Source organism: Neolamprologus multifasciatus, chromosome 17 (assembly GCF_963576455.1).
Source record: "Neolamprologus multifasciatus chromosome 17, fNeoMul1.2, whole genome shotgun sequence".
Lineage (NCBI taxonomy): Eukaryota > Metazoa > Chordata > Actinopteri > Cichliformes > Cichlidae > Neolamprologus > Neolamprologus multifasciatus.
In genome coordinates, this window is record NC_140455.1 from 7,698,137 (window position 1) to 7,714,448 (window position 16,312).

The window sequence follows — 16,312 nt, forward strand, 5'->3', positions numbered from 1 at the left end:
CCACGATAAGGTTGCGATTCACGGAGGAGGATATTTTATTTATATAGCACCAAATCAAAACAGCAGTCACCTCAAGTCACTTTGTCAGGTAAAGCTCCTACAATAACTGAGAGAAAAGCCCAACAATCAAAGGACCCCCATGGGCAAGCACAGTGGGAAGGAAAAACTCCCCTTTAAAAGGAAGAAAGCTCCAGCAGAACCAGGTTTTGCACTGGCCCATTTCAAAGATTTTACCATTTTCACCATCTCAGTTTAAACAAACCAGGTGTGAAGAGAAGAGGCGGGTCTGACTATAAACCACTTGCTTATTGGCTAATTGTTTGAGATTAACAAGTCATTAGCAGTAAAAATAATACAGATATGGTCCTTTTTGAAACATAGCATGACTGAAATTTATACAACAGATACTTTTTTTTTAGTATGACCAGAAATGAGTGACTGAGCCCACACTGTAAACTAAAAGTGTTTACAAAGGTCAAGTCAGAAAGTTGTTATTCCCAGAGGCCGTGTGTCGAAATGAAGGATAGTGTCCAGGCATCCACGAAAAAAGGATTTACCAGGGTGAGTGGGGGAAGGTGTTAGCAGTAAAGTAGCTTTGAAATCTAAAGATAACAATAAAAACATTTAGCCAACCCACAAAGTTTTGGAGGTTATTGAAGTTCAGCTAGTTTGCTAGATCTTTTAGGTGAGAGATAAAGTCTTCTCAATAAAAGTGCATGTTCAGTGTTGTTCAGTGAGGTACACACTCTGAGTCCCCATGGGGCGACAAAAGAGATTAAACAAAAAAACAAAACGTGGTCCTTTTCTAAAGCATTAAAATACTGCTGAGAGGCTCACAGCATCCTGGATACTCAGTGAAGCATGCCTTAGCTTGAAGGCCGGCTATGAATAAATAGTACTGATACAGTTACAAGTGTACAACTGAATAGTTTGCTAAGGCTCATCTCTATTCAAAGAACAAGGGCACACAGAAACGACAAGAGCCTTAGAAACAGCCATGTTGTCTTTACATTATCACTTAGCAAGTGAATTCAATCCAGCTGCTTTTTGTTTTCTACATAAAAACACTGCAGCAGTGGCATTGAAAAATGTACACAGAAGATGGCTATTAGTGCGTTTTTCTTTTTTTGGGAAGGAAAAAAGGTCATATGCATAGCAGATGAATCCCATTTAGGACGTCAGCATCGTGTCCTCCATCCTTTGCAGTGTTATTTACCTTCTCATTATTATAAGGAGTAACTTAACACTCACAGGAATTCATATTTTTACTCTAGTGGTTGAACTTCCCACCTTTATACAGCGATTTAGCTACAAGTGTTTTTCAAACACGATGATTCAGCGTTGCCAAAGAGACCACTTCTTACTCTTGTCAGTGATGTTGGGTGTTATAACACCTTGCAGGCTACTCTGCGGAAATTTAGGTCAATTTTAAAGGATAAAGACGATAGTACTCTAAGTCAGCGTGACTGCTCTTAACTTTGCACTAAAAGTGTTTTGCAATTTTACTTGTTTTGAATTCAATCTGTTATTGCATAAGAACTGTTTACTTGTTTGTAGCGCGCACGTGTTGTTTGAAACAACTCATGGCCAGGCCACATTTAAAAGAGAGATTTCTAATCCTTTAATTAAACTTTTACTTAAACGAGACTGAATAAACTTTGTTACCAGAAAGAAGAGATATCCAGTCTATATTTAACTAAGTTTAATATATTAAGATATGTGCAGTGGGTTTTTTTCGAAGGCTGATGACTTTCTTTAGATTTTTAGATTTGGTGTTTACAGTTTTCCCCATTTTGATAAATGGACTGCTATTTTTATAGCACCTCGGTATCACAGCATTTTCTACTGAAAGTGTCATTCACCCATTCACATATCACTTTTATCTAACATCTAATATTTACACACACACACTCATGTGGATGAACTGGGGTTCAGCATCTTGCCCGAGGATACTTCTGCACAGAGACTGGAGAAGTCAGGGCCCAATCGATCGGTAGATGACCCAGTCTACCATGCTCTACCACCTGAGCCACAGCCGTTCAGGTGGTATTAAGCCGCTAAGAAAGACATAATGGCTCAGAAAGGATCTTTAAAACCTTTCTGAAATCCTGTGAAAAGCTTTGATATTGTATTTCCACCAGTCATTCTAAGACTTTCTCTCAGCTGACACAGATCACAGTAGTCCGTTATCTTTAGAGCATATTAAATTACTTTTAATTAACCTTTTTGCCATGATTGTTGCTTTATTAGATAAAAGAAAATTCCACATCTAGTTGTCAAGCAGCCCAAAGCCATATTTTTCTGAGCACCACTTCCTTTTTCTTTCACTCTACTTAAAACAGTGGACCCAGTTTTTTAGCTGAATCTTCTCTTTACTCGTCAACACATTTCATGCTATGAGAAACACAGGGCCTTTAGATGTTTTTCAGGCCAAGGACAGAAAACATTACATTTGGCCAGTACCCTCAACCCAGAGCATCCTTTCTGAAATTAGCAATTAAAATGAAAGTCAATTTGAACTTCATCCACTCTGTGGAATTGTCTCAACGTTCCTACAGGTCCCAGTTCTCCCTGTGACACCCATGTATTATGTATAAGCATATGCATGATGAATAAGTCAAGAGATAAATGACGAAAATTACATTTCTTTTCCACCCCCCCATTTCTGTTTTTGGCATGACCCGGTTGTTAGTGCATCCTTTATCACGGCAGAGGAGCAAGTAAACTGCAGAGACCAGCAGAAAGTGAGATGGAAAAAGTGAGAGAAGAGCCGAGAGAGTAAGAGAGGAGGGAGGACAGTTGAATCCATCTCTCAGTACTATCCCTCCCTCTGGGCATTTCCCGGCTGGCACACGATATGTGGAGGCTGCAGTATTTTAAATCTCTACCATACTAATACCAATGAACCACGAGCACATTGTCTTTTATTTATTATTTGTGTGTGCGTGTGTGTGCGTGCGTGCGTGTGTGCAAGCATGTGTGCCGGAAACCCTAGAGCTACAGAGGCTAAAGACAAGATTGCAAGCGTGCACCGACTCATTTGCGTATATGTGTGGGTGTATGTTTGCTAATGTTTGTTCCTCTCTTTCTGCGCGCTCGCCTATGTGTTTGTGTGTGACTCACCGCTCTCCTCACCAGATGCTTCACAGCCATCTTCATCATCACAGTCGTCTCCGCTGCCTCCCTCCGTGTGGGCGCTCCCTCCCTCCTCTTCCTCAACCCTTCCTCTCACTTTGCTCGCCCAGCCCAGCTCCACCAATAGCTCCTAAATGAAGCGCACACACACTTATGTCCATAGATATTACACATACATTTGCAAGACACTTGGATTGATTCAAATTTTGTTCTGTAATGTGAGAAGATTTTTTTTCTGATTTGACATAAGAAGACATTAAATATATATGTATATATGGTACCTTGGTGAAAAATAAAATGTCAGTGAAATATATCTTGTTTCCTTTGCCTTATTTCTGTCCTTAGCTGGAACTGATTAGGTAGCATGGTGGTCCTGGCTTTGAGAGCTTTACTTGATTTGGTTCCCTGACCGACTGTTCCAAAGCCAGCAGTGTTGTAGTGTTGCCACTACAATATGCAGCTGCTAAGATGGCTAAAGCTGCTGGCCAACCAACTAGACATTGTGGTGGTTGACAAGGAACAGAAGACCACAGTTGTGATATATATGGCAATCTCAGCAGACAGCTACATCAGGAAGAAGGAGCACAAGAAAACAGTGAAGTACAAGTGGCCAAAACTAAAATTGTTGCTCCAGCAGATTGCAGGCACAACATCAGCAGAATTGGTCTAGAAGAGCACAGTCCGAGCACCAGCTGAGATACTGTGCAGAACCTCTGGTAGAGCACTCAAGCTTCAGGATAATATCCACACCACACCTCCAAGCGGTGAAGAGGAGAGAGTTCATCATGTTACCAGTGGTTGCTATGGTTGTTAAAAGTAAAATGAGAAGAAAAGTCTTCAGCTTTCAGGCCCCTCTCCAAACTGGAACCAGCTCCCAGTTAGGATTTGAGGCAGACCCTCCCCTTACTTTTAAGATTAGTCTTAAAACCTTCAGTTAAGGCTGGATCAGGTGACCTCCCTTAGTTACACATCAATAGGCCTATACTGCTGGGGGCTTCACATGGTGCATTAACTATTTCTTCTTCACTCACCTTTTTTCTTTACTCACTATGTGTTTATATTCAAATTTGCATCTAATCTGTTATTAAATAATTCAGTTATTATTTATTTCTGTCTGTCTTCCACAGTGTGCCTTTTATCCTGTCTCCCTCACCACCAGCCAATCACAACAGAAGTCTGTTTTTCCTTCCCACTGTCACCAAGTGCTTGCTAACAGGGGGTTCTTTGATAGTTGCTGTTTTCTTTGTGTTATTGTAGAGTCTTTACGCTCCGATATAAAGCTCCTTGAGGCGACTGCTGTTGCTATCGGGTGCTATTAAAAAAGAATTAAGTTGAATGATTTATATTATTGCACTACATTGAAAACTGTCTGAACAACTAAATGGACAGTCAGTTGTCTGAAATTTTATGATCATTTTAAATTTGTTATCCTGCGGAGTGAGAGCTGTAACTGATTTTCCCTGTCTCAGCTGCTTATACACAGACAAAATCTGTGTGACTCTCTCGTATTTAAAGATGACTTAACTCTGCCTACCAAATATAATCCCTTTAGCACATAAGCATAAGGTGTCTGTTTTGATTCACAAGGGGAAGATATTAAGTAGGCAAACAGCATTGCGGGGTGGCTGTGGCTCAGGTGGTAGAGCAAATCATCTACTGATTGGAAGGTTGGTGGTTCGATCCTTGGGCTCCCCAGGCTGCATACCAAATATCCTTGGGCAAGATACTAACGCCAAGGTTGCTCTCCCATGTGTTTATCGGAGTGTGAATGTTTATTAGTTTGCACTTGAGTTTAGAAGTGCTTGTGTGAGTGGGTGAATGCAGCATGTTGTATACAGCGCCTTGAGTACTCCGGGAGAGTAGAAAAGCACTATATAAGTATAACAATGAAAACAGTGCACCTACCCTTGTTTATGGATCAAGGAAAAATGTTTAAAATAAGCAGGCATCATCGATCACTTTATTTGATTAACAAGCAAGGGTGCTTGTTAGTCCTTGTGGAGTTTCCTTGTGGGGCAAAAGAATGTGGGATGCAAACGGAGGGACATCTGGCCTCCACCATAGAGTAGGTGTGTAGCAGCCACGAAACCAAGGGGAAGCAAGGTTATTATATGACAGCATGTCCGAGGGGACACAGAAACAGACTAGGCTCTGTACGGTGATTCACCATCATGTCACTGGACTGCAAATGAGTGCTGAGGGAGGACAAAAATACATTACAGCACTGTTTCCACCAGGACTGTTTTCTTAGTCATGTGGAAAGTCTGAAATTTAAACAGGATTTGGGCCATGTGGCACTGAAACTCTCTCTGTGAAACCAACAGAGCCAACAAATAAAATTATTCAAGTGTGGTAACTCCAGAACGGTCTGTCCAGTGTAATTAATGACTGGAGACAAACTTAAACTGGTAGTGGCTGAGGTGATGAACTTTTGTATGCTGCAAAAATATAAATATTTTTTGCTTTGTTCTCAATAATACATCAGATTTTAATAATGATGGATAATAAGACACTGCCTTTGTAAAATGTTTAAATGTTTGCATCGTTAATGCAAATATGTAATCAGCCAAACTCAAATAATTTAGGCATGTCAACATGGTCAAGATGGCCTGCTGAGTTCAAAGTGAGCAAGGAAGATGGGTAATTTAAGTGACTTTAAAGGTGGCATCGTTGTTAGTGCCAGGCTGATTGGAGTTTTTTGGAAACTGTTGATTTGCTGGGATTAAAATGGTCTTAAAAACGAGAAAATATCCAGTGAGCAGCAGTTCTCTGGGAGAAAATGGCTCGTTGATGCCAGAGGTCAGAGGAGAATGGGCAGACTCCTTTGAACTGAAGGCAACAGTAAAGCAAATGACCACTCATTACAACCAAGGCATGCAGAAGAGCAGCTCTCAGTGTACAACATGTCAAACCTTGAAACAGAACAGCAGCAGCAGACACTCCTGTCAGCTAAATACAGGAAAGTGAAACTACGATTTACAAGATTGTTGCGTTGAGACACAAAGTCTAGTCTCCACAATAAAATTGGTATAATTTAAAGCTCTTACTGGGTGTAAATGATCCTATCACATGCTGACAAATGACCAGTTTACAAGAGAAGAACTCCTTCCTTGCCCATCTTCAGCTGTCATGTAATCAAAAGATGAGAGCCCTTCCCCTTTTTAACACAAAGGGTTGATTCATGTCATCTTGACTGGCTGTGCATGTACCTACAAGTTTTAATTGTGAGTATAAACACGTGGTTGCGTTAATAAAATCCCATTAGACAGCAAAGCTTATGTGAAAAACAAGCTACTGCACCAAAGGTCTGCTTAGCACGCAATACAAATTGGGACAGTGACAGATAAGAAGACACCAAGGAAAACGCATAAAGAAAGACAGACCTTCAAAACCCGGTCGGAGAAATTATTAAAATTCCAGGGACGCTTCTGTGTCCTCTCTCATATTTTCCCTCTGCTCTCATCCTTGTGGTCAGAGCGTGTAAATGGCACACATGACAGGCATGAATAATAATTAATAAATGGTTGTGCATTAACGGCTGTGCCTCAGATGGATGGCTTCACCCACAGAGAAGCCACCGGAGCACCTAGTTTCAAAGAAACAAAGCCCAGGATGTGGGTTTGCAAAGGCGACTCTCAACAGGTTCAAATTACATTTAGTTTGTTTGTATGTGTGCACAGGCTTGCATCCTGCAATTTATCAGAAAGATGGAAGATGGAAAGCGCACCTCAGAATGGAAAATATCAGACCTTTCCCTTCGGTTCATGTCGTGACCTGTATAGCATTACTACGATCGATCCAGAGGCCGCGTATCCAAACACATTGATCTAACCGCGTGTTCGTCTGAATTACATCTGAAGATCGGCAAAAAGCTCGAATAGTCTTTAAATCACAGATGACCAAGTGTATACAAGTAAGACTGAATTAATGAGCGTAAGAAGGAACTCGCATCCATAAATGAATACATGGTGCATGTGTAGTGCATGTTTGTGTACGTGTGTGTGTGTGTGGGGGGGGGGAGTACGGGGCGATGCTGACTTGGCATTTTCTCCATGTAAATGCAGCATGATTAATGGAGTCACCTGTGAAATTAGACAGAGCACAGAACAGCAAAACGGCAAAAAAAAAAGGAAAGAAAAGAAAACTAGGCCTTAGCATGTCCCACCCGATTAATTTTCCTTTACCCTCACCAACATTACATAAACCAGAGGTTAACAGGCTTTCTTTAAAAGGAGTGGCTGTTGCTAGGAAGACATAACTTCTGTTTTTATGACAGTTCTAGGGGGTACTGTTTAGTTTCTGTAATATATTTTATACATGTGTGTTGCCGACAGGATAGTTCTTTTCAATAGCCTCCACACCCATCTAAAAACACAAACAAACTTCATAATCTCTTTGGTCCACATGTGCTGTCTGTAAACACCTACAAGAAGAAGTAACTGTAAAACTGGGGCCATATTTAACTTGAGAAACCACCACTGGATAACCAGCTTCCTTTAAAAATGATTAAAAACAAATCAATGGGCCACACTGCTGGGCGGGGTGACATGTCCAGTCATTACTGTTTGCCAGTGATGTGTGGATTGTAGAGGGGAGGACACTACAGGGACGTGCAGACTGAATACTAAACAAAATGTGAGCCTTTATTGTGACTGATCAAAGAAAAATACAATTAGTCCAATAGAAATTGTAATCCAAAGAACATGAAGTCCAATCAGGTCTAAAGAGCATGAAGGTGAGCACAGAAGGCTAATTTAGGGTTAGACAGCGGAGAGGAAATGAGACACGGGTACAGATGATCAACACAGGCAAAGCAGGAAGTAAAGCGAACTAGTCATGAAGGAAAACCAACACTCAAAGGAAAATAGGAAATGAGTGAGAGAACTAATACTAACACTTAGCACGATGTCAAGCTAGTGAACAAAGGGTGATGACGACATCAACAGAGAAATGAGAGAGAAGGAGGAACAAACAGGGTGGCAGCAGGGGAACTAAAAGCTGGCATTAAGAAAACTCAAGAGTTAAACCCAAGCGCAGGATTGCAAAACTCAGATTCAACTAGACTAAACAATAAAGTTGAACAAACACCATAAAAGTTCTTGACTAAGAATTTAAAACAACGTGACGCCTGTGAGGACGGATACTGTTTATTTTGAGTCCAAATTGTTGCTGCTGGACAAAACTCACCACTAAAAATAGATTTACAAATTTAAAGAAATCAGCTGTTTCCACCTGTCTGAGTAACATTTACTAAGTTAAAAAAAAACCCTAAACTCACAGTTTCGTTATATTACATAGCCCTGTTTTTATTTTACTTCATTAAAGTGCATGTGTATCCTTTTTTAGATTTACTCGAGATCTAAAGAACAAAAGATTAGGTTGTTATAGTTCTTGCTTCTACTTCTTTCTTCCTGTTAAAAGGGAGTTTTTCCTTCCCACTGTACCAAGATCTTGCTCATAAAGGGTTTTCTGATTGTTTGTTTTTTCCTCTACTATTGTAGGGTTTTTAACTTACGTTATAAAGCACAGTGAGGCGACTATTTGGCGCTATATGAATAAAACTGATTTGAATTGACGAATGAATGACCAGCAAACCACATTATGTTGCCCGTATGAGTTGTATGATGTATCAGGCTGTCTCCCTCAATCCAGAAGGGTCCAAAGCCACATCGTCCACACAGATAATAATGAATCATGGTAATAAATACATTTCATATATCCTTCTACCGAATCGTATGATTTTATGAATCATTCACACAAATCATATCTCCATATTACCATACTGAGTACAGCCTTGAAAGTCCTGCATAAATTCCAGTTTAATTGTTGAATTAATTAATTTATTATTGAGTGTTATTATCTACCTGTGTTTCAAGTGCTGACATTTAACTTTATTGGATTAAGCAGCACTTCACACAGGAGGTGGTAGCGCATAATTGAAGGCCAGATGAACTTAAGGGCACCCCTCCAACCCCGCAACACACACACAAACACAGACACACACATAAAAAAAAAAACTGGAGCCATCATCATCATCACTCCCGCAGAATGGCAACCATAGGGTGTCACTGCCAAGGTTAGCGCAGGGTATATTAATGTTCAGTAGATGTGAAATCACCCAAGAAAACAAGAAAACCACTCATGAGCAAATACTTTCATACTTCAAAAAATGCTTTTGAAGTATGAAAGTTTGTTTCATCATAGCGTCCTTAAAAGATGAAGGAAAGCCCCCAAATCTAAGGTTTCTTCTTCTCTCGATTGCATATTTCAGAGTGAATATTGATTGCAGCACTAGAAGAAAGGCCACCAACGCATAATATATCAACATTGGGACTATAGCTTATTCTATAATTACAAGACGGTCTGGACAACAGTTGTTGTTAGGGTGGGAAAAATCTCAGCATCATCCATCTTAACATAAGAATTTGGGTAACACTTTATAAGACAGCCTTTGTTGGGAGTAACAAACTGGGAGAACACTGGGTGCGAGCATTTACCTGTGTCAGCTGTTCCAGCCTCTGTTTTGCGCCCTTCAGGACAGGATCTGTATTGCGCACAGTCAGCTCGGGATTCTCCCTCTGGGCTTTTAAAGTGTTGCCAACCACACGACCTGCATAACTACAGAAAGGCAGAACATGAGAAAGATATGCAGTACTTCCTGTCCCAGTTTGTCTCTGTGTGAGTGCTGTTCTCCTGTCCCAGTTCTCTCCATTCACTATACTCGTGTGTTTAGTCAGAGTGCACTGGATTCACAGACACACATGCACACGGTCATATTTCCATTACTTCAGAGGATATTACTCTGAAGTATATTTACTCACGCTGGTTTTGTGGAGTCTTATCCTGACCCCTCCATAATCACTACTTGCCCATAATCCAAATCTAACCCTAGCCTTAACATTTAACCAAGTTTTGAACTTATATGTTAATAATCTGTCTTTTGCACCTCTGACAGTAAGCAGCTACCAACAACAGTAAAGACAAGAAGTATTACAAGTACACAGACACATACATACCCTTTGCAAAAAGAAAAGTTACCATTTACTCCACAGTAATGGACTAACTTGTGATATGAGCTCATCTTTATACAGATTAATCTTATTTCTTTACTTTTTTTCCCGGGGATATTTCATTGAAAACAGATGGACTGCTTACAGTAATTGCTATTAGTGGTTTTCAGCAAGGTTGTAAAATGATTCATTTTTAGAAATCACATTTCCCCACACAGGAAACTGAAATTCAATTTACAAAGATGTTTTTTGCATAATTTAATATATGTTGAAGATATTATAGTTCTTTGATAATTGTGTGTATATATATACATCATACATTTACATACATATTACAGAGGTACCCACTATAGAAGCGCTGAATTAGGACACAAGAATCAAGTGTTAAAATCATTTGAAAGGATATTACTTTACTTTAGAGCTGAGTAACTCTGCATGTTTTTAAATGATGCAATCAAAGTAAATTTCGTATTACAATTTATTCCATGCAACGAGTGCCATCTATGATCATCTTGCATACTGATAGCTTTTTTCAATAATGGGCTGTAAGCAAGGATCACATCATTTTGTCTGGTGGGTGGATCAAAACGAAGAAGAAGTGGGAGAAGAGCAAAAAAGAAGAAACAAAAGTTCATGAGTCACATTTTTCCATGTTCCAAACCAGCTTGCTAGCTAATACAATCAACCACCAACTCAGTAACCACCGAGTCCACACCCTCAAAAGCACAAACACACTCTGGCTATGGCAACGAGGGAACAGGATTGTGGGAACCAAGGAGCAGAGACATGGTGGATGAATCTGAATTGATTTGAGTGATGCCAAGAGATGGTGCGGTGGTGAAGACCTCTTCTTCTGGAGCCATGCTTACTCTGCTGGTCTGGGATAAGATCCCATGTGAAACTTAACACAGTGTGGCCTTTAATTAAGTTTCTCAGTTTGTTGTTGTGTTCTCACACAGATCAAGTTTTGATGCTCGTAAGCGTTCGTGTCCTGAGGCCTTACTAAGTGAGTTCTAAATCTGTGCCTGGATTCATTACACCTGACTTGAACTAGCTACAGTAACTGATGTCACAAAAATCTTATCAACTGTCCCTGTGAGAGAAGACGTTCCAAACCATCTTCATGCAAGTTCACATTAAATAGGCAGCCAAACACATATCACATCAAAAGATCAAACTGCATGCTTTGCTAATAAAGCGTGAGACTACAGATCCCCACAGGAAAATCAGGTCAACGGAGAGGCAAACTTCCTGTGAAGTAGGGGAAAAGAATACAGCATCAATAGAAACCGAAGCAAAGAGAATTAATTAAATATTATACTGCTGATGTTTTCATTAGCATCAAACTGGTATGGTTAAAAAAATATTATTACAGGTTTTGCTTTTATGTTTCATAGGATGCATTATAAAAGTGTCAGGGGAAAAACAGCACTGTGAAAGCAAGCAGAGTTGCTACAGGAAAAGAAAAATGTGCAGCATTTAGTAAACATATTAACTCTTGTTAACTGCTTCATGGCTCTGCACTTGTAAACTTTCTATATTACTGAGTCTTTCATCTCTCATGCTTATGTGTTGTTAAAAACATGTGTTGCACTAAACTAATCGCTGATGAAAATATTGCAACAGAATCTTACCTGACTGGCCTTAAGCTGTTTGTGCATGACTACTGCTGCAATGACGGTACAGCGTGTAAAATGTCACCACTAGATGTCAGTAGATTGCAGTTCTGTTTTCTGTCAGTCCGCTGTTTACCTCAGCTGTCAATATGTGCCCATGTCTATTTACTCTGGAGGTAGCGGTAAAACTTTGCATAAAGAGTCAGATACGAGTTACTAATTTGAGCTGCTGAGGATATCCTGAACTTTTAAGTCAGTTATCAGTGTTGTTTTTGCCACTGTTAGCTGCTAGCAGGTGTTAGGGAAACTTTCTGTGAATTGTATCTAATGTTATTACACTCAAACACTTAGTGAATAAAGTCTGATGAAATGCAAGACAATCAAACTGTTTATCAGATGAAACAAACACTCGAGTCTAACATTAGCTAGCATAGTGTTAGCTAACCAGTCATTGCTTTCATTTAGCCGGCTTGTTGTTAGCCGTCTGGAAGCGGAGGGTCGCATATCTAATCTGCCACAATACTGGGAATAAATGAGCATGTTTATGCAAACTTCATATTTTAGAGCTCTGACCTCAGTTCAGGAGTTGAGGCTTGAGGTGAGAAGGAAGAGATGAGATTATATTCAAATGCCAGTCATGTTGTTGCTTTCTTCTGTGTTTTCATTTCTTTAGTGAAAAGGGACCCATAATCAGATGGCAAAATATAGCTATGATGCTTCATATCTCCAGTCTGAAAGTGCAGGCGCAAATTAAAATTTGCCTCCACGACGTACAAACACCACTTCTCTTCTGCTATGTACGCTGCTCTCTAGCCACATAAATAAAATGGCATTAGGCACAACGATGTTGTCAATCTTGATCACTGTGTTTAAGATACAAAGGAAACATGGCAGCTTCTGCAAATTGGTGCCTACTCCCGTGTAATTTGAGAATGTATCTGTTGGAACAAATAATTAATTAATTATAATAAATGAGTGCAATATTATTTTTGTCTACAAAATAAACTCAAACTCAACTGACTGTATCTTTAACGAAAAATGTTCCCAAATCCGATGATCTCTGCAGGATAAAACAAAATGGTCAAGCTTTATAAAGGAAGAGAGTTCGGGTTATACTTAAATTAGGTGGCTTATCCATTAATCTCACCACAGGATACGGACCATATCTTTTTCTGTATTGCTACATAAACAAAAGAAACATTTCAAACACCGTCACCATGGGAACTGGGAACACTGATTGCCAATGAACAGCAAGAGATCATAAGATGCATGCTGCCTAATCCTATACATTCAAAGCATTAGATTCTGTAGTTTTTTTAGCTGCATGAGAGTGTGTTGCTAACACAAACAGGATATGAGAGTACATGTACTGTGCCCACAACAGATTGAAGTAATAAAAACAAGATAATGGACTACATGTAATATGAACAGGATATTGACGTACATCTACATGAAGATGTGTAATAAAAGGCAACAAAATCAAAGGCAGCAAAAAAACAGCATAAAAGAGCAAGAAGCGAAGGGCAGTAATGAAAAAAGGGTGATGAACAAGAAAGCAAAACAAGAAATAAAAGCTCAATTAAAAACCACAGACCTTCCCCTAAGGGGAAAATCCCAAGATTCCACAGACTCCAGCAAAGAGTTTAGGGATCAGTGTCAACAGCGCACATCCAGTGAATTTGTTAGTGTCAACACCTCACACATGCTGCTGGCATATTTCATGTTTCCTTTTATCTTCATCTAAGCTGGGAACACACCTGACATCATTTGAAACAATGCAGCCAAGACTGACAGACAGCTGATTTGACCTTTATATATACAAGGCTGACTGAATCTATACCTGTTCTTTTACCGCCACAAAAAACAAGTAAATTAATATAAATGAAACAAGCACAAAAGAACCAAGCAGGCGTGGATATGAACATCATTAGGTATCAGTGCACGAGTACACTAACTATAAGACAGGCGTTTCCTCAAGTGGATAAAAAGATTTACATGTCTGTAAATTGTATCCAGATAATGAACAACAGTACTTTTCCTCCAAGTCACAGAAGAAGTGTTTCTGTGTAGACAGACATACTTTTGTTGCAGACGAGTGTTTCTATTGGATATTTAAATGTAAATTTCTTAGAGAGTCAGATATTAGAGGTTTTACATTCTGTGACCTTCTCCATATTAATATGCAAATGTAATATATCTCTATGTGGACACTGAGACTGTGATGGATTTTGCCGTGTTTATATGCATAGCTTTTAGTAAAATTACTTCAGCCTGCAAAAAGCCAAACACACAAAAATATGCTCTCACTGACCACTTCATTAGGTACACTTGTTCAACTGCTAGTTAACACAAACGTTCAGCGTATTTAGACATATAAACATGGTTAATACGACTTACTGAAGTTCAAACTAAGCAAATAAATGGGGAAGAGGAGGGATTTGGATATGGTGTGATTGTTGGTTGCAGACAGGCTGATTTGAGCATTTTAGAAACTGCTGAGCTACTGGAATTTTCCCACATAACCATCTCAGGGGTTTACAGAGCATGGGCTGAAGATGAAAAGATATACAATGAGCTGCACTTTCTTGATTAAAAAACAAAACAAATTTGATACTGCTTTGAGCTAACAGGAAGGCAGCAGCAGCTCAAATAACCCATCATGACAATCAAGCTATGCAAAAGAGCATCTCTCAACGCACTGGGGTTTAAACCTTGAAGCTTCAGTATGAGTTGATGAGTCAGTGAAGCTCGCTTCTGTCTGATGATTGTGACACTGGGGTCAGCTATTGAGGATATCCTGAACCCCTCTGGCCCTAAACACTGCTGTGTTTGCCGTTGTTAGCTGGTGTTAGCCACGTTGAAGTCGATCTAACATTATATGGACTGTGACGACACAATGTGAGAATGTAGCGAAACTGTTTGAGGTCTGACTGTAGTTCAGGAGATGAGGCTTGGGGTGAAGAAGCAGAAGATGAGGCGGAAACGAGGGAGGAGAAGGAGGAGAAACACATCATGAGAAGAGCTGAATGTCCACTAGGCCACTGTTTTCATGGTGGCGAGGGAACATGGCCGCCTCCGCAAACCAGTGCCCACTCCAGTGTATTTCTACACTTGTTGGAAGTTTGTTGGAAGATATAATTACGCATAAATCAATATATCTTTATTAATACAATAGTTTCCTATTAAATAACAATAAAAAATGACCTATTCTATCTTTAAAAACTCATTTTTGTTGACAGTACTGCATCTTTTCCTGTTTTTCTGAGGAGATTACACATGCAACTGTGCAAAGGTTACTGAAATCACAGCAAAGATTTACCATCTGGCAATCATACACATCCTTTTCAACTGGAGATGAAAGTGTCCACAGCATCTGCACATCTGAAACATTTTCTCATGTCTAATACCAGCTGTCCTGCCATTGGCCCAGATTACAGATGTCCCGGCTGTGCTGCTTATTCGGCGCCTGATGATAGTATTGCAGGAACTGTGGCGTGTAGACAACACATAGAGGTGTGACTGTGAGTGACACTTAATGAGATCTGGAGAACGACACACATGAATCACCAGCAGCGCGATGACAACGCTCCTCTGCCGCTGCCCTTAGTTACTGCGAGGTTGCTAACAGTGACACACATAGCGCTCATTTCTTAAGGTGCCTCCCTGCAGCGTTAAAGGATCACACACACACATACGCACACACACAAAATGATAACACCTGAAATGGTGATCTGATCTGAGGGAGGAGTGCAATTATAGGCGTCGCAACCTCAGTTGTAAATCTAGCTGCATTCCTGTGGAGACATTTAATTAGCCCATTCAACCCCACTCCACACACACACACACACTTATAACATGCATGCATAGGCTACACAAAGTAACACACTGTACCCACACCTGAGGGATAAACCTGTATTTCTTGTACCAGATGAAAGTACCATGTGGTTTAGACTGGTCTGGGGGAAAAAAGCAGTTCTCTACTTTCTACCTCAGGGTTCAGGACTTTTCTGTCTTGGACTGTTACATGTCTTCATAAAACATTAAGGGGTGATGTAAATTAGAGGTGGACATTTGAACACACACACACAAACACACGACGCATAAATAGACCAGGTGTGGTAGGTTTTTAGTGAAAAGAACAGAGTTAATGCGTGGTCGCTAAAGATGCTGAACTGTTGCTTCCCTCTTCTGGAGGCAATCAGCCATTACAGATCTAACTGCAATCAGAAGGTCCACATTCATCACACATGTGCCCACAGTGATGTTTCTACTCATTCTAGATAATTAGGCCTGAGTGAAAGAAATACATTTGCTTGTACTGCACACGTGGAAACATTTCACTGCAAACTCTTAATGTGGAGTATGCTATTAACTGTGGGTTGCCTTTCACTTACAGTGACAATGACCAACACAAAGTTGAGGGAGCACATTCCCAACCTCAGACTATTTGGGGAGTGTGTGAAAGCAGTGCGAGCCAGCATTAACAAACTCTGTGTCAAAATGAGTTTGTGTTTTTCCACCTGTGACAATTAAAACATTCGCCATGAAATG

The 16,312-nt window shown here is 40.0% G+C and overlaps 1 protein-coding gene across 2 annotated transcripts in view; it reads right to left on the bottom strand.

Annotated features, from left to right (window-relative positions):
* Positions 1–16,312, bottom strand: part of LOC146498871 (glypican-5-like) — a 63,362-nt gene that overhangs the window by 24,562 nt on the left and 22,488 nt on the right. Inside the window, exons 8-9 of one of the 2 annotated variants that reach the window (XM_085138029.1) lie at positions 9,633–9,753; positions 3,136–3,265 (exon numbers count right to left, since the gene is read on the bottom strand). In XM_085138029.1, coding sequence (XP_084994155.1) covers positions 3,136–3,265; positions 9,633–9,753 — 251 coding nt within the window. Of the gene's footprint in view, positions 1–3,123; positions 3,266–9,632; positions 9,754–16,312 lie in introns of both variants that reach the window. The other variant, XM_085138028.1, reaches the window with a different exon arrangement.